Here is a 27,174-nt window from a genome sequence, read left to right on the forward strand (position 1 = left end):
TAGTGAATTTTTAAAAATGCACAATTTCTTTAAAATTATGCTTTTAGTGCCAATTCAACCTTCCATTCCTCCATAACCCTGCAGTATGTTTTCATGAAACCCACTGTGGTGATAGAGGACACCAAACATAATCCAGTGAAATATCTGCTGCAGCTTTTATGGATTATTTATAGTGAATTTTAATAAAATGCAAAATTTCTCAGAAATTATGCTTTTAGTGCCAATTCAACCTTCCATTCCTCCATAATCCTGCAGTATGTTTTCATGAAACCCACTGTGGTGATAGAGGACACCTTCTATAAACATAATCCAGTAAAATATCTGCTGCAGCTTTTATGGATTATTTATAGTGAATTTTTAAAAATGCACAATATCTTTAAAATTATGCTTTTAGTGCCAATTCAACCTTCCATTCCTCCATAATCCTGCAGTATTTTTTCATGAAACTCACTGTGGTGATAGAGGACACCTTCTATAAAAACAATCCAGTGACATATCTGCTGCAGCTTTCATGGATTATTTATAGTGAATTTTAAACATCTCGTCTGGAGTATAAACTTTCTGTTTTGCGGCCTTTATTTTTTTACATGGTCGCTTTACATCTTATTTTGAAAGGTCATGCCGGATGTCGTGTTCGCAGCTTCGTCTCTGTTCGTGTGTTTTCGGGAGCATCACCGGCTGAGTCCGCTGAGGAGCGCCGCGCGCCTGCAGGTGAGTTCGCGGCTCGTTCAGGGGGCGGGAGACTCCCGCCGCGGCGCGAGCTCGGTTAGACCGGCTCGTTGTGGTCACGTGCGCGCCGCTCCGTGCTGTTTGGGGTGAAACGGGTTAAAAACGTCCGTCTGTGGGCGGATGCTAGCTGCTGCTGTTAGCCTGCAGCAGAACCCACACGGACCGATGCTGCTGTTCCACGAGGGACGGCGTGACCGTGGATTAGGCGCGTGCCGGTCAGAGGAGAGATCAATAAGCATCGATTATCTGTGAACAATATGTTTATAGCATGTGATAAACGGGACGGCTGAGTTTGTGACCGTTGAACGGGTTCGGCGGTGAGGACGCACCTGCGCGTCATCAGCCTGTGATGGTGTCGCGTCATCAGCCTGTTTGTTGTCGTAGTGAAACACCTGCTGTGTGTGCGGGGTGCGGGGCGTGGGGTGCGTTTGTTTCCGTCACGGTGCAGCGTGGGTCCAGCGGCCCGAACCGTCCACCCCAGGAGGTCTGCACAGACTCACAGCAAGGACAAAGGCCTGTCCACCTGTCCACCTGTCCCCCTCAGTCATTAGACACACCTGGCCCAGTCAGCCAGACCATCACAGGTAACCATGGAAACATTTAGTGCTGTTGTTTTTTACCCAGACCCACCCACTGAGGTCTGTGACCACATATAAACCATGTTTCCCCCCAAACAGTTAGACCTGATGAAGCTGATGGATGAGCAGAGAAACGTCTTCTAGAAAACTCCACAGTCCAGACGCCTCGCTTCAACCTGCTCCACGTTTTAACTCAGAACGATCCTTTGTTTGTGATTCAGACAGTAACGGTGTTTGTTTCTGACGCAGGGTGACACCAGTCTGCAGGACTCAGAGCAAACGCAGACAGAAACAGCTTCAGGTCTGAGTGAGGGTCCAGGAGCCGCCTGATGTGGGAGGAAGCGCTGCTGCTGCTGCTCGGCCTGGGAGGTGAAACGTTTTATTAACACACATTTTCAGACTCATAAGTTAAAACGTTTTCTGATTTGAGTTGAAAGAGTTAACAGGAAGTTGTGTCCGTCCAAACTAACCAGAGCCTTCCTCTCTGCCTCAGCTGTAGTGGCGTCTCAGTGCTGGCAGGGGGCGACCTTCCCTGAGGCTGTGGTGTCTCCCACCATGGACAGCAGCGGGATCCTGCGGGTGCCCGGCGTGGCGTCTCTGCCGCAGTGCGTGGCGGCGTGCTGCGACCTCCCCGGGTACGACCTGGCCTGGCTGTTCGAAGGCCGCTGCTATATCCTGAGCTGCCAGCAGAGGGAGAACTGCCAGCCCCGAGAGAGGCCCGGGGCCGACTCCTTCCTCGCCTTCCTACGGAGGGCGTCGCCGCAGACGCTGATGCTTCAGTCCCTGGTGAGGGGAGAGCCGTACGGCGGGCGCTGGAGGCCGCTCTCTCGGTCCTCGGAGGCCCCTGCAGATCTTGACGCTCTGAAGGATCTGGCCCTCTTTGATGGGCCCCAACAGGGCTTCTCTGATCCCGGCATGCTGGATGTGGAGTACTCGGAGGGAAGCCAGGAGGAGAGGGGCGGGGCCGGATCAGAGACCGATCTGCCTCCTCTGAAGGGAAGAGAAGGGCTCAACCGGTCCGAGGCCGAGGAGGGCCCGGAGAGCAGGGGGTCCGAGGGGGGGAATGGAACCAGGACTGATCCTCCTGCTGCACAGGAAACCGTAAGCAATCAGTTAACCCTCTGTTATCCTGCCTGTCACATGACCAGTCAGTGTGCTCTGATTGGTCGGCGCCATCCTGTGTGTGTGTGTGTCTGTGTGTGTGTGTGTGTGTGTCTGTGTGTGTGTGTGTGTGTGTCTGTGTGTGTCTGTGTCTGTGTGTGTCTGTGTGTGTGTCTGTCTGTGTGTGTGTGTGTCTGTGTGTGTGTGTGTGTGTCTGTGTGTGTCTGTTTGTGTGTGTCTGTGTGTGTGTGTCTGTGTGTGTCTGTTTGTGTGTGTCTGTGTGTGTGTCTGTGTGTGTCTGTGTGTGTGAGTGAACATTTTTGGATGTTTCTCTCTTCACAGACTGAAACACAGAGCAGCAGTGTGTCTCCATCTTTAACACCAGCCGCTGGCTCCACCCACACAGTGGTGACATCAGTCTCTGCTCCACCTGCCGCCTACGGGCCCAGAACAACGACGAAGCCAGGCAGGTGTAGCACTGATCACCGTGGCAACCTGTCTGTTCAGAGTCATGGACACTCAGCATTTCTCTGATTAGAAATTAATTTATTTACATTTAATTAAGTTGATTTCATCCTGCAGGGCCCCTGGTGGTGTCTGTAGGAAACCCTGTAGATCACACAGCAGCCGCAGTGACCCACAACTCTGCAGAGACTCCTGAACCCAGCAGTACTGAACACACACACACACACACACACACACACAGACACACACACACACACAGAGACACACACACACACATACACACACACACACACACACACACACACACACACATACACATACACAGACAGACACACACACAGAGACACACACACACACACACACACACACACACACAGAGACACACACACACACACACACACACACACACACACATACACAGACAGACACACACACAGAGACACACACACACACACACACACAGACACACACACACACACAGAGACACACACACACACACAGAGACACACACACACACACAGAGACACACACACACACACACACATACACAGAGACACACACACACACAGACACACACACACACACAGAGACACACACAGACACACACACAGAGACACACACAGACACACACACACAGAGACACACACAGACACACACACACACAGACACACACAGACACACACACACACACACACACACACAGAGACACACACAGACACACACACACAGAGACACACACAGACACACACACACAGACACAGACAGACACACACAGAGACACACACAGACACAGACAGACACACACAGGTGTTACTTATGTGTTGATTGTCTCTCTCAGTCTCACTGAAGTTGGTCCAGTCTGTGGTCAGAGCTCCGCCCACCACCCATCCACCGGCTCAGACGGTGACCTTTGACCCCGTCACACACTCGCCTGCCTCCAGTATTAACCCGCCAACGACGACGGCTCAGACAGGTGACCTCATGAAGACAGACGCCACACGGTGAAGCCTGGAGTCAAACATGGCTGATGTGTCTTGTTCCTCTCAGAGGTCAGAGGGTCAAACCCTGGTCCGGTGGCCGTTGTGGGTCCAGACAGGAAGCTGTTCCTCCCGCTGAGCAGCGTCACGCTCGATGGCAGCCGCAGCAGTGATGACCGCGGCGTCAGCAGCTTCCACTGGGAGCTGGTCAGGTGGGTTCGACTTTACATCATCGACACACACACACACAGACAGACAGACACACACACACACACACACACAGACAGACACACACAGACACACACACAGACACACCGACTCACTGCAGCGTGGTCCTGTCCTCTCTCAGTGGTCCTCCGGGGTTAAAGCTGGAGGACAGGGATCAGGCTGTCGCCACGGTAACAGGTGTTCGGGTGGGGCGCTACACCTTCAGGCTGACGGTGTCTGACCAGGAGGGGGCGACAGACAGCGCCTCGCTGACCGTCTGGGTGCTGGAAGGTGAGCTGTGTGTCCAGAGGCGTCCTGCTCCTCTGATGAAGACGTTTGTTTGGCCTGCTTCAGTGATGAAGGACTTCCTGTTCTCCTCCTGCAGCCAGAAGTCTTCCTCCGGTCGCTCACGCCAGCGGCAGCCACACCCTCACTCTCCCCAACAGCTCTCTGGTCCTCAGGGGGTCAGTGACTGACGGAGACCAGAGTGAGGTCCACTACCTGTGGACCAGAGACATCCAGAGTCCTGCTGCTGGGGTCAGTATGCACACAGGCGCAGTGGGTGGGTGGAGTCTGATGGAGTCATTTCTGACCCCTGCTGGTTGCAGGACGTGCTGTACGGCTCGGAGACGCAGGCCTCCCTCTACCTGGCTAACCTGGTGGAGGGCACCTACCTGTTCCAGCTGAGAGTGAGCGACGCTCAGGGCCGCTCCAGCTCCTCCACGGCCACGGTGGAGGTCCGACCAGGTGGGGCTGTGTCCACATGTCCACATGTCCTGCTGGGCCTGTCTGACTGTCCCTCCTGTGTGTCTGCAGAGCCGGGCGCGGGGGAGCAGGTGGAGCTGGAGATGCTGGTGTCACTGTCTCAGGTCAGTGTGGCTCAGAGGGACAAGGTGGTCCGACAGCTGGCCGCGCTGATCCACGTGCTCGACAGCGACATCCAGGTCCGCGCGCTGCAGGGACACTCGCACCTCAGGTACCAGCACGCACCACCTCACTGCTCCACGCACCGACACAGGAAATGACCTCAGTCTGTGCCCGTTGCAGCACGGTGCTGCGGTTCTCCGTCCGGGGCCCCTCGGGGCTGCTTCCGAGCTCCCGATTGGTCGGTCTGCTGAGGAACCAGCTGCTCAGGGAGAAGAGCGACTACCTGCTGTTCAGGGCGCTGCGAGTCGACACCGCCTGTGAGTCTGAGCTGCAGCAGCAGAGCCGGCCTGCTGCCGGACCCTGATCTAACCCGCCGCTGTGGTTCTCCCCTCAGTGTGTCTGCTCCGCTGCTCGGGCCGGGGTCAGTGCGATCCCGTCACAAAGCAGTGCGCCTGCGACCCCTTCTGGACCGAGAACCTGATTCGACGTTACCTCGGCGACGGAGAGAGCAACTGTGGTGATGTGATGTTTTGATGTTCAGCAGTGAATCCGGCTCTGTTGTCAGATGCAGGTTTCTGACTCTGCTCCTCCTGACAGAGTGGAGGATCCTGTACGTCATCCTGAGCAGCTTCGTCCTCGTGGTCCTCATCCTGTCCCTCAGCTGGACCTTCATGTGCTGCTGCAGGAGGTGAGCTGGCAGTGACGCTGATCCCAGACCAGCCTCACCCAGTGTGTGTGAACATGTTGTGCTGGTTGTGTGCAGGAAGAGACAGACCAAAGTGAGGAAGAAAACCAAATACACCATCCTGGACAACATGGACGAGCAGGAGAAGGTGGAGCTCCGGCCCAAATTCAGTGAGTCCCTGCAGCCTGGTCAGTTCAGATGATCTAACCAGAGATGATTTCACATTACAAAAACATTTTCATGTCCCCGAACCGTCCTCGTTTCTTAGGACCTGATGAGTGTGCCTTCCTCTGCAGGTATCAAACATCGCAGCACAGAGCACAACTCCAGCCTGATGATGTCAGAGTCGGAGCTGGACAGCGACCAGGACACCATCTTCAGCCGGGACAGGCCGGTCCGCAGCAGGAACCGGATCAGCACCCAGGCCGCCCGCAACGGGAACGCCTTCGGATGACTGGACGACCTGCCGCTGGGACATGTTAGGTTTTTATTCTGGGACGCCAGTTTTCCTGCACTGAGAGGTCAGTAAATGCACCACAGAACCACTTCAGGGACAAACTCCTACAGACGAGGACACGAGACTTGGAGGACAAATCCGTGTTGACCTCAGACTGATTGCTAACAGGATGTCTCACTCAGTCTACCGCTAGACTTTAAAAAGGAACTGTGGGTAATCATCTTTGCCCAGGGACACGTGACAGGCCTTAGCCTAGCGTAGCACAAAGACTGGAAGCAGGGGGAAACTGCTAGCCTAGCTCCATCAAGACTAAAAAATGTACCCGTAGGCTGCATGCTAACTCTTTTGTAAATGATGTGTGCTAACATGCTAACCTCCAAGAGTCAGTGTCTTTAAGGTAACTTAGGCTAACACATGTCACATAACACTTATCGTATAACCCAGGCCTGTTAGCGGCTAATGTGCTACGTTTCAGTGCAACATAAAAAAGAAAAAAGTACAAATCAAAGTATTTTGGCTTACATGTAGCATCCTAGCATTGTTGCTAACAGGCCAACGTTAAATACCTAATAAACCAAAAATATTTGAACACTCTAAAGCTAACTTTATTAGCATTAGCATTATTTGGCCTAGCTTAGCACAGAGAAAAACATTCATTTCCCAGCAAAATAAAATGTTTTTGACATTTGTTGTATCTTGTTAGCTTATTAGCTACAACAACAACCCTTAGCTAGGAAGCTACATGCTAACTTAACTCCTAATGATGCAGGAAGCTGCAGTCACCACATGCTAACTCTGCTCGTGTAGTTTTACTTTGTAGATTTTTGTTTTTAAAAACTCAAACATGACTTTATGTGCATTTTTCTGACTGTTTCATATCGTCTGTTGTGCTGCCAAAGTCTAAGATATGTATTTATTGGCTTCTTTAAAAAAAACGTACAACGTCATGTTAGTTATCTTCTTATTCTTTAATATCTATTGTCAGAAATACAAAACGTTTAAATTAATAACAAAATATTATTAAGACAAATTACAGTCATGTAAATGGACACTGTTCACATCAATGGAGGAGAATTTGTCAGGAACGCACACACACTCAGACAGACACACACACACTCTCTCTCTCACACACACACACACACACACTCTAAGAAAATAGTCAGCTACGTGGCACATCTGATTGGCGCTCTTGTGCTTTAACAAACATCATGTTGATCACGCGTCATGCAGACGGATGTTTATTGTTATGTGATTTTCTGATTCATTAGCAGCTAAATCACCTGCAGGTTGTTATTACTGGTCTCAGGTTGTGTTACTGTTTGTGTGCACCTGCTGTCATTAACCATGTCTTCGGAGCGCCGGCCTTCAGGCCTTCAGGCCTCCAAAGCACATGTACTTCACCTCCAGGTACTCGTCGATGCCGTACTTGGAGCCCTCACGCCCCAGGCCGGACTGCTTGACCCCGCCGAAGGACGCCTCGGGGGTGGACAGGAGGCCCTCGTTCACTCCGACCATCCCCACCTCCAGCTCCTCCGCCACCCTCCAGATCTGACTCACGTCCTGAGAGTAGAAGTACCCTGCACAGAGGTTCGGGTGTTCAGACCGGCGGCGGTGTCCACATACACACAGACGTTCAGACGCTCACCTGCCAGCCCGACGTTCGCGGCGTTAGCCACAGCCAGAGCTTCCTCCTCCGTGTTAAACCTGTAAGTCACAGCAGAGGGTTTGTTCGGTCAGATGTTTCCTGACACGCTGTAAGCTGCGGGGCAGCGAGTCGAAGCCCGGACCGACCTGATGACGGGCACCAGCGGCCCGAACGTCTCCTCCTTCGTGCAGAGCATGTCTGTGGTGACGTCAGCCAGCAGGGTCGGCTCCATGAAGGAGCCGTGCAGACGCTTCCCGCCTTTCAGCACCTTCGCTCCCTGGGACACAGCATCCGATATCTGCTGCACCACCTGTGGGACCAGAACCACACGTCACTGCATCAGCTGCAGAGAGCTGCAGGTCGGACTGAGACTCTCTGAGTGTTGGTCATGTGACTCCATCATGGCGTCCTGCTGAGGGGGACAGGACTTTCTGTTTGTACTGAGTTACTGTGGAATAAAGAGGTTTGGACTGTTTGAAGCTGACTTCTGGTTGTTTTCTTTGGTGCGTTTAAGTTTAACCCTTTGTAATGTTGGTGATCTGTTTGAATCAGCATCATGTTGCTGCTGACCCTCCCTGGGCTGACAAAGCTGTGCGATGACACCTGGACCGAATAAAACTCAGAACATGATGCGTTCAAGGACCATGGGACAGTTCACTGGATGATACGGTAATGAACTATTTTGTAGTAAATATGAGAATGAGTGCTGCTGCTGCGGCGGCGGCTCACCTTCTCCGCAGCCTTGGTGTTGATGAGGGGTCCCTGCGTGGTGTCGGGCTCTGATCCGTGACCCACGCGGAGCTCGGCGTCCATCGCCTGCCCCAGCCTCTCCACAAAGCGGTCGTAGATTCCGCTCTGAACCAGGAAGCGATTGGAACACACGCAGGTCTGCAGACAGAAGAAACCCGAGAGTCAGAGCGGGCAGGACCAGAAGCCCGATTCATGGAGGAGGCTCAACAACCTGAGCTCACTGCTGATCTGTGTTCAGACAGCTCAGCACCACGACCACAAAGAGGCATCATCAGTGGAGCCCAGCAACTGATCCACACACCAGACGCCAGGTGATGTTCATGTTGCCACGGTAACAGACTCCTAAACATGGCCCCAGATTCCGAGTCATCTCACCTGTCCAGAGTTCCTGAACTTTGAGGCCATGGCTCCGCCCACCGCTTTGTCCAAGTCAGCACTATCAAACACGATGAAGGGGGCGTGGCCTCCGAGCTCCATGGACGCCTTCTTCACCGTGTCAGCAGCCATTTTGAGTAACACCTGAAAGTGGAGCAGAAATACTCGAGTAAATCCTCTGCTGTAATGTTACTCCAGAGACGCCGTGGGGTCACAGGAAGTCGGGTAAGCGGCGCGGCGCTCTGACCTTTCCGGTGGCCGTGGATCCAGTGAAGGAAATTTTGGCCACCAGGGGGTCGGTGCAGAGGACCTCCCCCACAGACGGAGTCTTTTCTCTGGAGCAGGGCACCACGTTGAACACGCCCGCCGGGATCCCCGCCTGCTCCGCCAGCTGCAGTAACCATGACAACACAGGAAGTGGGTTAAAAAAAAAAAGCCTCGATGCCTGCATGTTTATATGACAGAAGCAACGTGATTGGTCCACGTTCGGCGGACTGACCTCAGCCAGGGCGAGCGCCGACAGCGGCGTGTCCTCGGCTGGTTTGACCACCACCGTGCAGCCGGCGGCGAGAGCGGCTCCGACCTTCCTGGTGATCATGGCGCTGGGGAAGTTCCACTGTGGAACATCGATCAATCACTTATCAATAGCTCTGATTCCAGCATATTACTCTGTTATTTAAATAAAGATGGCTGACAGAACGCTTTTATCTATATATATAATGTGTTTTGTGATGAGCAGCGTGTCATTACACACAGCATGGACTCTGATTGGCTGCTCACCGGTGTGATGATGGAGGCGACGCCCACCGGCTGCTTGAGGAGGAGGATCTTTCGGTCTTTGGCAGGAGCCGGGACCAGGTCTCCATAAACCCGCCGGGCCTCCTCTGAGAACCACTCCAGGAAGGAGGCGGAGTACGCCACCTCCCCCAGAGACTCACGCAGCGGCTTCCCCTGCAACACACACACACAATGAACAACACACACAATGAACAACACACACACACAATGAACAACACGCACACACAATGAACAACACGCACACACAATGAACAACACACACACACACAATGAACAACACACGCACACAAACAATGAACAACACACACACACACAATGATCAACAACACACACACACACAATGATCAACAACACACACAATGAACAACACACACACACAATGAACAACAACACACAATGAACAACAACACACACACACAATGAACAACAACACACACAATGAACAACACACACACACAATGAACAACAACACACACAATGAACAACACGCACACACAATGAACAACACGCACACACACAAAATGAACAACACACACACACACAATGAACAACACCACACACACACACAATGAACAACAACACACACACAATGAACAACACACGCACACAAACAATGAACCACACACACAATGATCAACAACACACACAATGAACAACAGCACACACACACAATGAACAACACACACAATGAACAACAACACGCACACACACAATGAACAACACACACACAATGAACAACAACACACACACAATGAACAACAACACACACACAATGAACAACAACACACACACAATGAACAACACACACAAAATGAACAACAACACACACACACACACACACACACAGCTGATTTAACGTTAACAGCAGTTCACACTCAGCATCCACAGACATCAGGGGAACTATTTCTCCAGGAGAAAGTAGTTCCGGTCAGTTTGTCTCCAGTGTGTGTCGGGTACAGTGTGTGTGTCGGGTACAGTGTGTGTGTGTCAGGTACAGTGTGTGTGTCAGGTACAGTGTGTGTGTCAGGTACAGTGTGTGTGTGTCAGGTACAGTGTGTGTGTCAGGTACAGTGTGTGTGTGTCAGGTACAGTGTGTGTCAGGTACAGTGTGTGTCGGGTACAGTGTGTGTGTGTCAGGTACAGTGTGTGTCGGGTACAGTGTGTGTCAGGTACAGTGTGTGTCGGGTACAGTGTGTGTCGGGTACAGTGTGTGTGTGTCAGGTACAGTGTGTGTCAGGTACAGTGTGTGTCAGGTGCAGTGTGTGTGTCCAGGCGTCCACATACTCACACACTCGAAGGTGATCAGCTTGGCCAGGTCCTCCTTGTGCAGCAGCAGCAGGTCAAACCACTTCCTGAGCAGGACGCTGCGCTCCTGTGACAGCACAGGTCACCACAGACACACACAACAGACACACAACAGACACACAACAGACAGAACATCAGTCAGTGTCTTCCTGCTAAATCCCAGTCAGAAGTTTGGTCATTTAAACGGTAGCCGTGGTAACCGGCAGCCCCACCTGGTGCACAGTGAGGAAGGTTTCCCTGAACAATGAAGTGGTCACTGTCCACACTGAACCCGTGAAGGGTTAATAAACATACAGTAATATGAACTATAGGTGGCGCTGTGACGCTGTGCTGCACTCAGAGCAGCAGGTACCCACGAACACACTGAGGATCAACTCATGTTATCTGTCTTCAGGGCTGCTGTGGCTCTTTGATGGTTTAGTGCAGGTTATGACGCAGCTGATCAGGATGATTGATCTGTGTAGGGCGGCAGTGTGTGTGTGTGTGTGTTCAGGGTGATGGTGGTGTGTTGTTCTTGTGTTGCGCTGAATATCCAGCATTAACCCCTAACAGTCTGGGTGCAGCCTACCTTGGCCGTGCTCCGCTTCCAGGACTGGAAGGCTGTGTACGCGGCGTCCACCGCCTGCTTGGCCTCAGCAGGACCGCAGTCTGAAACCCGGGCTATCTCCTGTCCGGTGGCCGGGTCCAGGACGGGGAAGGCCGAAGCTGCGGAGACCCAGCGGCCGTCCACGTAGCCCTGCGTCCGGAGCAGCGGCGCGGAGACGTCCAGGCTGTAGCGTCTGAGCATGGCGGCGGCGGCGGCGGCGGCGGGCGGCCCGGAGCGGAGCTGCCGGAGGAGGCGGCGAGTCCCGAGCGCGCAGACAGCGGACATCCCGGGCGGAGAGCGCGGCTCGGCGTGCGTGAGCCTCACCGTGTGATGCAGGACGTGTGTGTGTGTGTGTGTGTGTGTGTCCGCGCAGGTCTGCAGCTGAAGCTCGCGCAGCTTTCCGTCGGTTTGAACTGGTCCCTGTTAGTCACGTGACTGCACAAACACAAAACGTTCCGGGTCTCTGACCCGTTTAAACGTGTTTATACACAAAACACGGCAACAAAACAAAACCTGACCGGAAGTACAGACACAGGTTCAAACACGTCAGGAGGAGGACGGACACGTTTATACTGAGGGTGAACTACAGAAGCACGGAGCTTAAAAAACTACAACTACAGACAGCCGGACTACAGCGCCTGCGCATTGAGCGCCATCACTGAGAGAGCGCTGAAACACCGTGAAGCATGACTGCACAGTAATGTAATGAGGACGGGGACAGCAGGTGGAGCAGCTCCCACCATGCTCCATCAGGACCAGAGCGCTCACTCCTTCGATCAGTCACGCTACACAAACACGCAGTGACGCGGCGAGTGAGACGTCTGTGTTTGGAGGATCTTTGGAGCACCGTGAGGACCGATCATCAGGATCGATCCGCACCTGGCCACCGGGCGCCGAGACCCACATGAGACAGTACAGATGAAAAGTAACGAGAGGAGTGAACAGCGGGAGGAAGAGTAAACCGGAAACATAATAATAATAATAAATATTATAATAATGATGATGATGATGATGATGATGATAGAAATAGGATCATGTGAGACCTGAACGTCACATTTATTTGGTTCTTTTGTTTTGTTTTTGTTGTCACAATAAAACTTTGAACCCTTCCATATTTGGACTGACGTCAGTGTTTACAGCGGCCCCGTGACGCCGCCAGGCCCCGTCAGCCGGTCCGGCCTGTCCGGTGACCCGCTGATGTCTGAAAAGCGAAACTTACGGAAGCAGGTCGGGAGCGCGCAGTTCAGGGCGCGGAGAGATGCGGGTTCTTCAGACCGGAGATGGGCGTTCAGGGTCTGAGCGGCTTGATAGAGAACCAGCGGGACATCCACCGGGACGTCCGGTTCCGGACGAGCCGGCTGCTGATAGACGGATCCAACCTGAGCCACCTGCTGTACTACAGCTCAGGTAACCCAGAGGAGCCTCGGCCTGTAAGCCTGAGGGAGGATGATCAATGAAGGCTGATTGATTGACTGATCGATGTAAAGGTGTTTAATTCATTAGCTCAGGAAGTTTCAAAAAGTCAAAAGTTTTTTAATTAGCAGGTCACGAGTTTACTTCACAAGTACGAGCAGGAGCACATGAACACACCCGGATTTCTTCCGCGTGTAATGATTGATTTAAAAAGTATTCAGTAACCGAGTACAGATTACAGGCCCTAAAACCTAATTTGTAATGTATTCCGTTACATTACTCTGTCTGAGTAACGCATTCTGAATACTTGGATTACTCACATTGAATTGCATTTTAAGTGATTGAATGCAGCGATCAGCCCCTGCTGCCTGCAGAGGGCGCTATAAAACATTCAATAAAACCTGTCCTGTTCCAGCTGCCTGCAGAGGGCGCTATAAAACATTCAATAGACCTGTCCTGTTCCAGCTGCCTGCAGAGGGCGCTATAAAACATTCAATAGACCTGTCCTGTTCCAGCTGCCTGCAGAGGGCGCTATAAAACATTCAATAGACCTGTCCTGTTCCAGCTGCCTGCGTCACATCATGTGATTCTGTTCAGAGAAACAGAAAAACTTAATAATATATCATCATCAACATCATGACTGAGGAGCACACAGCGCTTCATCCTCAGACTCTGACCCCCATCAGTCCAGCTGCTCCGTCCTCTCTGTCCTCTCCGTCCTCTCTGTCCCCTGCAGCTTTCTGTCCAGTTTGCTGAACCAAAAACTTTGCTTTGATCAAAGATGTTGTATTGACGGTAAGAGCTCTCACTCCAATGACTATTCACCGTCATACACACGTATATAACCACACAATGAGACAAGCGATAAACAGAGTCAGAATCTGCCGTAAACAGGATCTTTGTTGTAAGAAGAAAAGATTTTTTACGTGACTTGTTTCATCGAGCAGAGTGAAAAACACTTAAAGTACCGTCGTGTAATCCACTGATTTCAACATTGTAACTGTATTCTGATTACCATCTCTTTGGAGTGTAACTGTAACGTAATACATACATGTAATCCGTTACTCCCAACACCGTTTATAATCGATTGATGTTGAAGCAGGACAGCCGACCTGTCTGCTCCTCCAACCAGCGTCAGGACTGATGCCGGTCAGACCTCTGATACTGATTGATGACGTGATCAATATTTATCTGCAGCTCAGCCACACACTGAGGACTAAACTTTAAAACGTGACATCAGCTGCAGGTTGCTAAGCAACAGGAGCAGCACATGATGGACAGGAAGTCCTCCACAGGCCAGACCTTCCTGGACCACAACATGTTCAGGGTTAGGGTCACAGTGACTGTGATGGCGTCCCTGAACTGGGACACAGCTAACAGATTTGTCTTTGGTCGGTCAGGTCTGGACCAGAACCACGGTGGGGAGTATGCTGCCTTCGAGGACCTGGTTGAGAGGTTCGTCTCGGCCCTCAGATCCTGCAGGATCGCGCCGTACGTGCTGATGGACGGAGGCTCAGACTTCACTGACAGGAAGCTTGAAACGGTGACGAGCAGAGCCGAGGACCGGATCAAGAGGGCCCATCAAGCGGCGGAGAGCGGCAGGCAGAAGAACATCCTGCCAGGGCTCATCAAGTGGGTGTTCAGGCAGACTCTGGTCCGGCTGGAGGTGCCGGTGGCCCAGTGCTTTGGGGAAGCAGACCAGGAGATCGCTGCCCTGGCCAAAGAATGGAAGTGTCCAGTACTTTCCAACGACAGTGACTTCTTCATCTTCAACCTGCCGGCGGGGATCCTGCCCATCTCTCACTTCCGGTGGAAGGCAGTGAGGCAGAGCGGCTCTCGGAGCTACATCCCCTGTAAGCGGTACCAGTCCACCAGCTTCTGCAGCTTCTTCAGAATCCGGCTCCAGCTCCTGCCCGTCTTCGCTGTCTTGGCCGGAAACGACTACGTGAAGCAGCAGCAGATCAACTGGACTCAGTTTGCACCAGCAGGCACCAAGGCGCCCCGCCTGGAGGGGCTGCTGTGCTGGCTGAGGGGCTTCCAGCAGCCTCAGAAGGCCCTGAAGGCAGCAGTGAGGCTCTTGGGAAACCTGAGCAAGACGAGTAAGGCGGAGGTGCGGCGGAGCTTGGATCTGGGGTTGAAGGAGTACCAGGTGCCGCCCAGCTGCCTGCAGAAGTTCTTCACACACGGAGAGGCCCCCGAGTTCCCGGTGGTGGAGGAGGTAACAAAACCCTTCAAAGCTGCTTTCAGACACATTCATATGGGACAGGACCCACAAGGTCAAAGGGGGACGTGGACTTTCACCTGTCTGTCTCCTAACAAGCTGCTGCATGCTGCCAGTCAGTGTCTTTTCTGTCCGCTCACACAGCTGTGTCCCGGTCTCCGGGGGGTGGCTGAGCTCGTCCCAGACTGGATGCGGCTGCCTCTGACGCAGGCCCGGCTGATCGGGGACGTCCTGGACGTGCTGCTGCTGCACCGGGTGAGCCTCAGCATCGCCGTGGAGCACAAAGACCTGCCCAGCTCCAACCTGACCTCCGGGCCGCTCCGCCAGGTGATGTACGGGCTGCTGCTGAGTGGGGGGAGGAGGCCTCAGGTGGAGGAGCGAGACAGAGACGGCCTCCAACCGAAGTTCACCCCCGTCACACCGACCTACAGCCAGGACCCCGAGCAGCTGAACCTGAGCTGTCTGCACGAGGTGACGGGTCCTCTGATCCACCGGCAGGAAGAGTGCTGCTGACACACACAGCCACAACACAACAACACAGCAACAACACAACAACAACACAGCAACACAACAACAATACAGCAACAACACAACAACACAGCAACAACACAACACAACAACAATACAGCAACAACACAACAACACAGCAACACAACAACACAACAACAATACAGCAACAACACAACAACACAGCAACAACACAACAACAATACAGCAACAACACAGCAACAACACAACAACACAACAACAATACAGCAACAACACAACAACACAGCAACAACACAACAACAACACAGCAACACAACAACACAACAGCAACAACACACCAACACAGCAACAACACAACAATAGCACAACACAGCAACAATACAACACAACAACAACCCAACAACAATACAACAACACAGCAACAACACAACAATACAACAACACAGCAACAACACAACAACAATACAACACAGCAACAACACAACAACACAACAATACAACACAACAACACAGCAACAACACAGCAACAATACAACAACACAATAATAGCACAACAAAGAAACAACACAACAACACAGCAACAACAAAACAATACAACAACAACACACAACAGCTCTCTTGTGTCTCAGGCGGACCCCTCCCAGCGCCTGCAGGTCTTGCTGGAGGCTCTGGGGGTGACCCAGGACCACCTGAGGGACCTGCCGCCTCAGCTGCAGCTCCCGGTGGCCGTGACCTGCTACTGGCTGCAGAGAGCTCAGCCAGCTCCAGGGGAGCGGCTGGTGGAGGCGCTGCTGCTGGGAATGAGCCGCGGAGACGCACCGAGGTCCAGAACTGGTAACACAAACCCAGACCGTGTGACCCACAAACCGGTTTCTGTTGAGGTGGGAAAACATTTAGAGATGACACACTGTGTGTGTGTCTGTGTGTTGCAGCTGTGGGATGCAGTAGACAAAAGCCAGATGTGTGTGACGCTCATGCCTTCAACCAATGGCAGGCCTGCCTGAAGGACACCCTCCACCTGAACCAGCTGCTGGGGTTCCCTCTGCCGGAGCCGCACATCGCGCGGTGAGACTTCACCTCTGACGTGTGCGGTGACTCCTGTGTCAGCGCACACATGGTCACACGGGTCTTTGTGCTCCAGGTAGTATCAGGGGACGCTGGTCCATCAACTCCTCCACAGGAGCACGCCAGAGGACAGCCCGAGGCGCCACCTGGTGAGCGATGGCTGCTGGTACAACACCATGCTGTCCATCGTCCGTCAGGTGTCAACCCCCCCGGAGACGCCGGCACCGCCGCTGGACCACCTGGTCGCTGACCTGCTGCGGCTGTACGAGGACGAGGAGGCGGGGAAAGAAGAATGCAGCGTGGTGGGAGCGCAGGAGGAGCTGCAGCTGTCCAGTCAGGTGACGGTGAGGACGCGCTACAGAACCAAGGACAGACGGAACCGATGCAGTGAACCAGAACTGGCCCGTAAGGAGGAGCGGCGAGGCTGGAGCGCGCTCTGATGGGTCAGACCCAGGGAGCCAGGGGGGCCGTCTCGGGGCCAGGTTTAAAAGGTTTCAATACATTTGTTAATTCACCAGATGAACAGCAGGTGGCGCTAACAGAGGCCTACACAGACCTCAGTGTGAACACGTGGGGTTTGTTTTAAATGTTTTTATCATATTCTGAATGTTTGATTGAATGTTAATCATGACTATTGACTGTTTTTGTCCTGGAATCGATCAGTGATAAGATAATCCCTCATTAGATAAGATAATCCCTCATTAGATAAAATAATCCCTTATTAGATAAGATAATCCCTTATTAGATAAAATAATCCCTCATTAGATAAGATAATCCCTCATTAGATAAGATAATCCCTCATTAGATAAGATAATCCCTCATTAGATAAGATAATCCCTCATTAGATAAAATAATCCCTCATTAGATAAAATAATCCCTCATTAGATAAAATAATCCCTTATTAGATAAGATCCTATCACGTTGATGATACAAAGGGAAGCTGAGCTCAGGTGATAACTGGACCTTTAATGCAGTGTGTGAGTGTGAAGCTTTCATGAAACACACAGCAGTTTGTACAATAAACCCTTTAATTTAAATAAACCAGTGTGTGCAGGAAGAACATCATTACATGAATCAGAGCTCTGACAGCAGAGGCGTCACACAGGAACAGACCCAGAACACAGAACACCTGCTGAGGTCCGTCCACAGCGCACACTCACACAGACGAACCGCTGCAGCCTCACACCCTTTAGACACCGCTCAAAGGTCGGCGGGTGGAATCAGTGCTAGTGCTAACGTTAGCATCACAGAGCAGAGCTGTGTTCCTGGAAACAATCATCAAATCAGCACAGAAACGAAAAACGAGATTATGTTTGTGGGCTGCGTGTTTAAAAGAGAATAATCTGGATTAGAAAATAAACACAAAGCTAACATGATTTATATGTGTTCAGTCACACAACAACCACACACACGCACGCACGCACACACCTGGAATAAGTTAAAGGTGTTTCTATTCTGCGCTTTATTAAAACAGCCTCAGAGTTAAAATATAAAACTGGAATAGAGGAGCCGTTCACACTCCTTTCAGCAGGATAAATGAAAACAAATTAATTTTAAAGCATGATTTTTCTGCACCGTTACACCTCCACCATGTCCTGTGACATCACCACGTCCACCCAGAGAGCGAGCTGAGCAGTGATCCACACCAGAGAGAAAAGAGGACAAAGACTTTCAGAGCACATCCTGAACCAGGAGCCGGGCGGCGGCAGGACGGCCTGGTCGGTCCGTGGCAGTTTCCCCAAAGCACAGAGGACGGGGAGAGGCGGGGCTCCGGGGTGCTGTGGGTCAGCTCTCCCAGCAGCCATCTTGTCCACACAGTCTGATTAAGTGGTCCCCCTTTGTCCCCTTCCCAAAGTCCGGGAGCTTCCTCCGGTCTCAGACCAGACTGGCTCCTCCCTGTCTGAGGATCTCACACAGCAAAGTCCTCAGATAGTGAGATCCTACAGACACACACACCCATCACCTTCATCCTCCTCCTCCTCCTCAAAGTCCCTCACCTCAGACAGTGGGGGGGCGGGGTCATACCTCATGGAAGCAGTCCGGCGGGGGGCTCCGCTCGGCTCCTCTCCACCTCTCCATCTTCTTGATACCTTCTGACACCACACACACCGAGGAGGTGAGGGACACCAGGAACAGCAGGTCTGAAAGGCCAACGGGACGCCATGAAACATGTGACCTCTGATGATGTCATCCATACACCAACAGCTGAGCGCTTCTTACCGAAGATGCTGAGGCTCTCCGTCTGGAAGATGCTCTGCAGAGGAGGGAAGTAGATGACGAGCAGCTGGCCCATGATGGAGGCCAGGACGGCGTAGCAAAACGTCCTGTTACTGCACAGACCCATCTCATGGACCATACGGGTCTGAGGAGGACAACCACACATCAGCTACCACAAGGAGGACCCCCTCTGAACTGTCACATGATCGGCCTGTGAGTTCTGATTGGTCAGATCAGACTCTCTGAATGTTGGTCACGTGACTGCTGCTCACAGTGACTCCATCATGGCCGTGTGTGTGTGTGTGTGTGTGTTTACCTGTGAACGTGAGCTCAGGGCGTTGAACATGTCAAAAAAGACGAAGCAGGTGAAGGTCATGGTGGTGTCTCGAGGAGTGATCACGTTGTCCTGCAACTGAAACCCCAAAACACATACCTCCCATCAGAGCGCGGCGACAGTGAAAAAGAAACACAGCGTGACGTTTGTCTCCCCACACAGACACACAAAGCTGTCGCACCTCTCTCCAGAAGACGAACAGCGTCCCGCAGACGATGATGAGCGCCGACACCAACACTTTGACGATCAGGCTGCGGGTGATGATGCTGTCCCTCACGTTTCGAGGAGGTTTCCGGATCACGTCGCGGTCTACGGGCTCCACTCCCAAACTAACAACACACACATTAAAGCAGCACACGTCACAGCTGCATTTATTGAATAAGAAAATCCACATTTCAGTCGCTGCCCGTTCGCCTTTGGCTCTCGTTCATAAACATAAATCATTTGACCGTTTGTTTGCTGACAGCACTACATTTCCCATGATGCCGCTGCACCTTTGAGCTGGAGGTCCGTCCATGATGATGTTGATCCACAGGATCTGCATGGCGTTCAGCGGGTTGGGGAAGTTCATCAACGTCGCCAAGGAGATGAGTGTCAGTGCTGCAATGCTCCTGATGACCAGCAGGAGGAGACAGTCAGAGAACAACCACCAAAACCGCAGTGAATCAAATATTTGTGTTTTTTTTTCCCACTCACGTGCTCAGCTGGAAGCGCACAAAGTTTTTAATGTTGTTGTAAATTCCTTTTCCTTCCTCGATGGCCGACCTGCAAGCCCAGACCAGACCATGAGTGTAAAGTTCATCTACAGTTTGCACGTGTGTCTGTGCGGTGATCAGCCTAAAACCCCGGCTTCCCAGCATGCCTCAGGAGCCTGCATCTGACTCACATGATGGTTTGGAAGTCGTCATCCACCAGAATCATGTCGGCTGCCTCCTTGCAGACGTCGGTGCCCGTCTGGCCCATCGCCACGCCGATGTCAGCCGCCTTCAGAGCCACGGCGTCATTCACCCCGTCGCCTGTCATGGCCACCACCGCGCCGATGTTCTGGAGGGACTGCAGAGAGGCGGACAGTAACGTTCATGTGGAGTGCTCAGACTGTAGTTTCTGCTCTCCGCCTGTGTGGGGCAGTAATGAGTTCAGCCTGCTCACCTTCACGATCTTCAGCTTGTGTCTCGGGCTGGCTCGATAAAACACGGAGATCTGTGCAGAGAGAGGAGGACACGTCATTTGAACTCACACCACACCACAATGCATTCTGGGAAAGTGTGTGTGTGCGCTCACTCTGGGGACGATCTGTGAGAGCTGCTGCAGGTCGAGCTGATCCACCTCCTCTCCGGACAAACACTGACATCCTTTGGAGTACAGACCCAGCCGGCTGGCTGCAGTGACACACACACACACACAGACACACACACAGACACACACAGAGGTTTAAAACGGTGGACTTGTCCTTTAACAGGAGCACAGCAGGTGAGCAGCAGTCCGACTCTGACCTATCGACACGGCCGTCTCCTGGGAGTCTCCGGTGATCATCTTGATGGCGACTCCAGAGCTGATGAGCGTGGCGACGGCCTCCTTGACCCCTGCCCTGGGAGGGTCGATGATGCCCACCAGACCCAGGAAGGTCAGGCTGCCCATCTCAGACCCTGAGGCAAAGGCCAGCACTGAAGGACACACACACACACACACACACACACACACACACAGTGAGCATGTGTTTTCACTGAAACACTGCTGACTGGTTGGTTCTCTTCACCTCTGAGTCCAGCAGTGCCCATGTAGCTGATCTGCTGCTGATACAGCTCCCTCTGCTGGTGGTTGAGAGGTAGTGTGCTCCCTCTGCTGTTGTAGGTGCTGCAGAAGCGGATCACCTGTTCATAGGCTCCCTTCATGAAGTAAACTCCAGCCTTATCCTGGAGGGGGTCAGAAAACAAGGAAAACTGTTTAAGGAGCGTCCAATCAGCTCACAGCTGCTCCAGAACCACACACCTGGACATGCAGGTCCTGCAGAGTGTGTTGTTTTATTACGGAGAGCACAGACCTGCTGGGTGCGGTGAACACAGCGAACAGCCATCCACTTCTTCTCCGAGGTGAACGGGTGTTCCTCCAGACGCACGTACTCCTGCTGCAGGCTCTCCAGCCCCATCTGGAGGGGGAGAGCAGAGTCGGGTCAGACCAACAACTGGCTCAGACCAACAACTGGATCAGACCAACAACTGGATCAGACCAACAGCTGGATCAGACCAACAGCTGGATCAGACCAACAGCTGGATCAGACTAACAACTGGATCAGACCAACAACCGGATCAGACCAACAGCCGGATCAGACCAACAGCCGGATCAGTTGATGCACCCCTTGTTGCTCCTGTCTTTAGCCTCTCTGGCCTTGGACCCGTTTGGAATACCAGCACTAGGGCTGAACGATCTATCGTTTTAGACCGAAAATCGCGATCTCAGATGACGCGATTTTGAGATCGTCAAAGCCGCGATTTTTTGCACTGCTCCTAACTGAATCATGTTTTGTTTTGTCAAACGCTACGGCTGAAAACGAAAAGAAAATGGAGGAACTGGTCCCTAAAACGAACTCCACCTTTATGTTCGGTGCTGTTTCTGCCGGCAGCAGCGGCGCGTCTTCTAAGCCTGTGTGTGTGTCTGTGTCTGTGTGTGTGTGTGTGTGCGCGACGTGAGTCGCAGTGGAAGGGCCGCGTGTAAATGCTACGAGCACGTACTCTGAACATTACCAGCTCCTTATATTCAGGTTCGCTGCTGTTGTGCCGTCAGCAGCTTTTCTACACCTGTGTGTGTGTGTGTGTGTGTCTGTGTCGCGTGTGTCGTGTGTCGTGTGTGTGTGTCGCGTGTGTCGTGTGTGTGTGTGTGTGTGTGTGCGTACATCAGATGCAGACAGAGGCAGCAGCTAATGACGTCACCAAACAATAACGCAGGCATTTGATGAAGAGGCTCCATGAGGACTCTAGTAAACGGTGGACAGAGCTGACAGCAGCAGCTCCGTTTGTCCTTAGACATGATTCCCATTAAAGTTTGATCATTTGTTCTAAATCACATTGAACTTTAAGAGTTACTTAAGTCTCAATACTGTATTTACTGTTTAACCTTAGGAGGCACACTTCAGTCTGTTTAATGACTGTTGAATAATACTTTACAGAACTACATTAGTCTTCTTTTAACCTATTAGAAATAAAACTTTATTTTGTTCTGTAATTGTTATTTAAATTTTCATGTTTATTAAAACTAATACTGAGTGCACGTTATCAGAGTTTACTTTTAGATCTACTGATAGTTTTTGAGAAGTGACAGAGTAGCTACCTGAAGTCATTTACACAGAAACATGTTTGACATGATTTGAAAAAAATCGTGGATGAAATCGAAATCGCAATATTTGCCAGAAAAAATCGCAATTCAATTTATTCTTAAAATCGTTCAGCCCTAACCAGCACATGTTCTCAGCTCACTGATCCATCGCTCACAGAGCTGCAGCGCTTTAACTTCATGCTGGTTTCCAACACCTGCCCTCAGAGTGATGCTGAGGCGTCATGCACTCATCATCTCATGCACTCATCATCTCTCATGCACTCATCATCTCATGCACTCATCATCTCATGCACTCATCATCTCATGCACTCATCATCTCATGCACTCATCATCTCATGCACTCATCATCTCTCATGCACTCATCATCTCATGCACTCATCATCTCATGCACTCATCATCTCATGCACTCATCATCTCTCATGCACTCATCATCTCATGCACTCATCATCTCTCATGCACTCATCATCTCATGCACTCATCATCTCATGCACTCATCATCTCATGCACTCATCATCTCATGCACTCATCACTTCCTTATCATCAGGATTGTCTGAGAGGATCATGTTTCTCCTCAGGGACTTCCTGTTCCCGGATGGAGCGTGCTCATTAAAGCCTGCATGTGAACAGGAAGCTTCTGAGGACAGAGCTCCTCTCTCTGTGGAACCGCTCCAGATTAGGATTAAATCCAGGACGTGTGAGGAGGATCTGGTCTGAACATGATCAGGTTCGGCTCTGACCTCAGCAGTTCTTTTTACCTTCATGGAGAGGGCGATGAGCGCGCCCTCTGTGGGCCGTCCCAGCAGATTCTGGTTCCTGATGACCGAGTCGTTACACACACAGCCCACCTGACGGCACAGAACACACAAACCCACCGATAAATTCAACCTGCACAACAACAGGCGAGGTTTTCATGTGTCCCCCTCCACTGGACTCAGGCATGAACAGAGAACCTGACACAGACTTGTTGGTCACCATGAAAAGTGCAAATATTTCACTGTTTATTATGGACTGGACTTCACATGTGCTCAAACAGACGAGCTTTGTTAACCCACCTCCACGACTCTGCTGACCGAGGGGCAGGAGAAGCCGTGGATCACCTCTCCATCCAGCATAACTTCACCAGTCCCATTGTAGCCGACGCCTGTCACCTGCAAGACAACACGCAGGGTAAACAACAGCCAACAGCACAGTCGGCATCAGCACCGTGAGCAGGCAGGGATGTGATGTGCTTCTGTTAACTGGTATCCATAGCAACAGGTGGCATCAGATTCCACGGTGACGTGATGTGGGGGCAGTGACCAATGAGGAGCGCCTCCTCCATCAGACACGTCCCCGCTGCCACGCTGCATGTAAATGATCTGACATCTTATCTTCCTCTGACCACCTCCAGAACAACGCCGCCGAACCTCAGAAGGTTTAACCCAGAAAACGTCCCCTGGTCCTCAGTCACCTGACCCACTTTCACAGCCTGGCAGCTGGGACATGGAAGAACTGGGTCGGTCTGTTCTCTGTGGGCTCAGACTCAGGACGCCACGCTGCAGCAGCGATCTCATTTCTCTGCCTTTATTTTCACTCTGCACATGATCTCAAAAACAGAATCAGGGTCGTCCTCTGTTATCGCGGGGTTAAATGCTGTTCCTGGAGCAGCTCCTGTCTCATGTTACCTGCTCACAAGTCTCCCCTCCTCCATGACACAGACCTGTGTGTGCAGACTCACGGCTTCCTGCTGAGTTCATGGTGAAATCATTACAGTGTGTGTGTGTGTGTGTGTGTGTGTGTGTGTGTGTGTGGGATATTATATATTTGAGTGTAGTAAGTGATGATGGCGCGGACAGAGGAGGGTGGAGCAGGGTGGGGGTTCTGACCTCTGCGTGGAGTCCGTCTGACGTGAACAGCTGAGTGACGGTCATCTCGTTCTTTGTCAGAGTTCCCGTCTTGTCGGAACAGATCACGTTACAGCAGCCTGACAGGGACAAGAAGATGTTTAAATATGCACAACACACACACACACACAGACACACACACACACACAGACACAGACCACACACACAGACAGACACACACACAGACAGACACACACACACACACACACACACACACACACACACACACACAGACACACACACAGACACACACACACAGACAGACACACACACAGACAGACACACACAGACACACACACAGACAGACACACACAACACACACACAGACACACACACAGACAGACACCACACACACACACACAGACACACACACAGACACACACACACACAACACAGACACACACACAGACACAGACACACCACAGACACACACAGACAGACACACACACACAGACACACACACACACACAGACACACACACACAGACAGACACACACACACAGACACACACACACACACAGACACACACACACAGACAGACACACACACAGACACACACACAGACACACACACACAGACAGACACACACAGACACACACACAGACACAGACACACACACACACACAGACACAGACACACACACACACACACACACACACAGACACACACACACAGACAGACACACACACACAGACAGACACACACACAGACACACACACACAGACAGACACACACACACACACACACACACACACACAGACACACACACAGACACACACACACACACACACAGACACACACACACAGACACACACACAGACACACACAGACACACACACACACAGACACACACTGAGAACACCAGCCCAAACACCCAGCTCTTCACCAGGAACAGTATCATACCCAGAGTTTCTACGATGGGGAGCTTCTTGACGATGGCTCTTTTCTGCACCATACGCATCACACCGAGCGCCAGCGTCACGGTCACCACGATGGGTAAACCTTCTGGAATGGCGGCTACCGCCAGACTGAAAGAGAGGAGAAGAAATCAGTCATTACAGCGCACGCAGTCCGGCCTGTGTTCACTCAGTGGCCGAGCATGATAGCGTCACGTGTAAGCTTCAAATGTTTCATTAAATCTTTATTTGATCTAAAGTCTGAAGATTCTGTAAAAGTTCTGCCCTCCTCAGCAACAACCAGGAAGACATGGCTGACATGTGAGCAGCGGTCACATGAATCTGCACCAAACAAACGGCAGCCATTATTAATGATGACACAGGTGTCTAACGAGACAACATGTCAGACAAAGGTCGTTCTATCATTAACCAAAGACAGCGCCACAGAGACCTGACTCCGATGGTGAACATGTCCAGGATCCTCTTCCCCTGCAGCCAGCCCACCAGCATGATGACCCCTGAAACACAGCACACAGATGAGCCCGAGCAGAGCGAGGCGCCGCGGAGGCCGATCAGGCCGATCAGGCCGCAGACTCACCGATGATGCAGAAGGAATACAGCGAGAGCTGCTTCCCCAGCAGGTCCATGCTCTTCTGTAGTGGAGTTTTAGGAGCCTGGACAGGAAACAGAGGTTATTTCATGGAGAGCAGCCGCTGAAGCTAAGCTAAGCTAAGCTAAAGCTAAAGCTAAAGCTAAGCATTATTCAGGTGAACCTACCTCTTCTGCTTGCATCATCTTGAACACCTCCCCAAACTCCGAGTTCTCTCCGGTTCCGATGACGATGCCCTGAGGAGGAGTTCAGGAAACTTTCAGTAAAAGTTCCTCACGGACACTAGAATCCTCCACACACATGCTAACTGCTACACGTTAGCATGTGTTTCTACTTTGATCTGATTGGAAGCTGCAGAGCTGCTTCTCTTCACAAACCCCTTTTGTTTCTCAGATTCTGGCTGTTTATTATGTCACAGAACAAGATGGCCGCTCGCCCATCCTCCATGAACAGACATATTGGAATAAGGAGGAGGAGTCCTGGTGGTACCTTGGCTTTGCCGCAGCGCACGAGCGTCCCCATGAAGGCGATGTTGCTGCGGGAGGCGATGTCTCCATTGGATGCTGCCGGTTGGTGGAAGGTGGACTTGGAGCAGGGGGCGGTCTCCCCTGTCAGACTGGACTCGTCCACAGACAGGTCGATCGCCTGTGAGGAAGGAAGAAACACACAGTGTCCGGTTTTAATCCTCTCTGAACAAAAAGAGCCGAGAAAACAAACAACCGTCAAACATGTGACGACACGTCCTCTGTGACCTTCAGCGCTGGGTGCTGACCCGGATCTTAGACGACACAGAGTGCTGATTACATGCAGCTGGTGAGGAAGGTTTAAACATCACCCCTGAGGTCTACATCAGACAGAAGCAGCTCCATCATCACTGCCTCCTGCTCTTTATTGAAACCCTTTGTGCTTTCATATCTGTGGACCTCCACGGCTGCAGTCCCCCCTGCGGCCTGTGGGTGGCTGACTCCAGCAGTGAGTCGGTCGGCATGTTAAAATGGCCGACTGTGCTCACAGCCTGCTTCAGCTCCTCAAGCTCCCTGAATGTTTATTCAAGACACGTTTTACTGAGAAATGTTGCAAAACTGCTGGAACGTCTGTGATTTGGGTCAAATGACAGAACGTTCTGAGGCCGGGCTCAGTGACTGGAAACCGTCTGCTCAGCGAGCTTCTGGGAACTCGCTGTTGTTTCAC

The 27,174-nt window shown here is 51.8% G+C and overlaps 4 protein-coding genes across 7 annotated transcripts in view; 2 read left to right on the forward strand and 2 right to left on the reverse strand.

Moving 5' to 3' along the window:
• The first annotated feature begins 654 nt into the window (after positions 1–654).
• kiaa0319 (KIAA0319 ortholog) lies at positions 655–7,031 on the forward strand. The gene is made up of 16 exons (XM_028425062.1): positions 655–711; positions 1,557–1,676; positions 1,801–2,408; positions 2,751–2,874; positions 2,991–3,077; positions 3,712–3,846; positions 3,921–4,062; positions 4,200–4,348; positions 4,443–4,594; positions 4,666–4,804; positions 4,874–5,033; positions 5,105–5,241; positions 5,319–5,441; positions 5,522–5,612; positions 5,688–5,779; positions 5,906–7,031. The coding sequence occupies exons 2-16, from the start codon at positions 1,637–1,639 to the stop codon at positions 6,061–6,063; spliced, it is 2,337 nt and encodes a 778-aa protein (XP_028280863.1). The 5' UTR covers positions 655–711; positions 1,557–1,636; the 3' UTR covers positions 6,064–7,031.
• On the reverse strand, positions 7,016–12,085 carry aldh5a1 (aldehyde dehydrogenase 5 family, member A1 (succinate-semialdehyde dehydrogenase)). Its single transcript, XM_028425069.1, has 10 exons — positions 11,508–12,085; positions 10,923–11,006; positions 9,617–9,787; positions 9,336–9,452; positions 9,084–9,227; positions 8,837–8,980; positions 8,441–8,599; positions 7,858–8,021; positions 7,712–7,770; positions 7,016–7,643 (listed from the first exon to the last, which is right to left on the reverse strand). Exons 1-10 carry the CDS (start codon positions 11,808–11,810, stop codon positions 7,432–7,434), a joined length of 1,557 nt encoding a protein of 518 aa, XP_028280870.1. The 5' UTR covers positions 11,811–12,085; the 3' UTR covers positions 7,016–7,431.
• Positions 12,086–12,669: 584 nt separating this feature from the next.
• On the forward strand, positions 12,670–17,750 carry LOC114448234 (protein asteroid homolog 1-like). Its single transcript, XM_028425068.1, has 6 exons — positions 12,670–12,932; positions 14,339–15,156; positions 15,304–15,630; positions 16,278–16,482; positions 16,581–16,713; positions 16,790–17,750. Exons 1-6 carry the CDS (start codon positions 12,806–12,808, stop codon positions 16,791–16,793), a joined length of 1,614 nt encoding a protein of 537 aa, XP_028280869.1. The 5' UTR covers positions 12,670–12,805; the 3' UTR covers positions 16,794–17,750.
• atp2c1 (ATPase secretory pathway Ca2+ transporting 1) overlaps positions 17,724–27,174 on the reverse strand; it is a 22,386-nt gene continuing 12,935 nt past the window's right edge. For all 4 annotated transcript variants that reach the window (XM_028425046.1, XM_028425045.1, XM_028425047.1 and 1 more), the window contains 20 exons: positions 26,473–26,628; positions 26,151–26,219; positions 25,972–26,047; positions 25,825–25,891; positions 25,381–25,505; positions 24,460–24,557; positions 23,647–23,742; positions 23,350–23,439; positions 21,306–21,410; positions 21,021–21,177; positions 20,758–20,928; positions 20,546–20,643; positions 20,414–20,464; positions 20,151–20,317; positions 19,961–20,029; positions 19,759–19,875; positions 19,446–19,593; positions 19,247–19,342; positions 18,934–19,075; positions 17,724–18,854 (listed from right to left, as the gene is read on the reverse strand). In XM_028425046.1, the coding sequence (XP_028280847.1) occupies positions 18,733–18,854; positions 18,934–19,075; positions 19,247–19,342; positions 19,446–19,593; positions 19,759–19,875; positions 19,961–20,029; positions 20,151–20,317; positions 20,414–20,464; positions 20,546–20,643; positions 20,758–20,928; positions 21,021–21,177; positions 21,306–21,410; positions 23,350–23,439; positions 23,647–23,742; positions 24,460–24,557; positions 25,381–25,505; positions 25,825–25,891; positions 25,972–26,047; positions 26,151–26,219; positions 26,473–26,628 (2,220 nt within the window). In that variant the 3' untranslated portion in view covers positions 17,724–18,732. The remainder of the gene's footprint in view (positions 18,855–18,933; positions 19,076–19,246; positions 19,343–19,445; positions 19,594–19,758; positions 19,876–19,960; positions 20,030–20,150; positions 20,318–20,413; positions 20,465–20,545; positions 20,644–20,757; positions 20,929–21,020; positions 21,178–21,305; positions 21,411–23,349; positions 23,440–23,646; positions 23,743–24,459; positions 24,558–25,380; positions 25,506–25,824; positions 25,892–25,971; positions 26,048–26,150; positions 26,220–26,472; positions 26,629–27,174) is intronic.

The sequence above is a fragment of the Parambassis ranga genome, chromosome 16, assembly GCF_900634625.1.
Source record: "Parambassis ranga chromosome 16, fParRan2.1, whole genome shotgun sequence".
NCBI classification, from domain to species: domain Eukaryota; kingdom Metazoa; phylum Chordata; class Actinopteri; family Ambassidae; genus Parambassis; species Parambassis ranga.

Bases quoted from the DNA above. Each gene is read 5' to 3' on its own strand.
- kiaa0319 (XM_028425062.1), top strand. From the start codon at position 1,637: ATGTGGGAGGAAGCGCTGCTGCTGCTGCTCGGCCTGGGAG. The intron at 1,677-1,800 runs GTGAAACGTTTT...TCTCTGCCTCAG, and splicing joins GCTGCTGCTCGGCCTGGGAG to CTGTAGTGGCGTCTCAGTGC. The intron at 5,442-5,521 runs GTGATGTGATGT...TCCTCCTGACAG, and splicing joins CGACGGAGAGAGCAACTGTG to AGTGGAGGATCCTGTACGTC.
- aldh5a1 (XM_028425069.1), bottom strand. From the start codon at position 11,810: ATGTCCGCTGTCTGCGCGCTCGGGACTCGCCGCCTCCTCCGGCAGCTC. The intron at 11,007-11,507 runs GTAGGCTGCACC...GTGCTGTCACAG, and splicing joins GGAAGCGGAGCACGGCCAAG to GAGCGCAGCGTCCTGCTCAG. The intron at 9,788-10,922 runs GTGAGTATGTGG...TGTGTGTTGCAG, and splicing joins AGCTGATCACCTTCGAGTGT to GGGAAGCCGCTGCGTGAGTC.
- LOC114448234 (XM_028425068.1), top strand. From the start codon at position 12,806: ATGGGCGTTCAGGGTCTGAGCGGCTTGATAGAGAACCAGCGGGACATC. The intron at 15,157-15,303 runs GTAACAAAACCC...CCGCTCACACAG, and splicing joins AGTTCCCGGTGGTGGAGGAG to CTGTGTCCCGGTCTCCGGGG. The intron at 15,631-16,277 runs GTGACGGGTCCT...CTTGTGTCTCAG, and splicing joins ACCTGAGCTGTCTGCACGAG to GCGGACCCCTCCCAGCGCCT.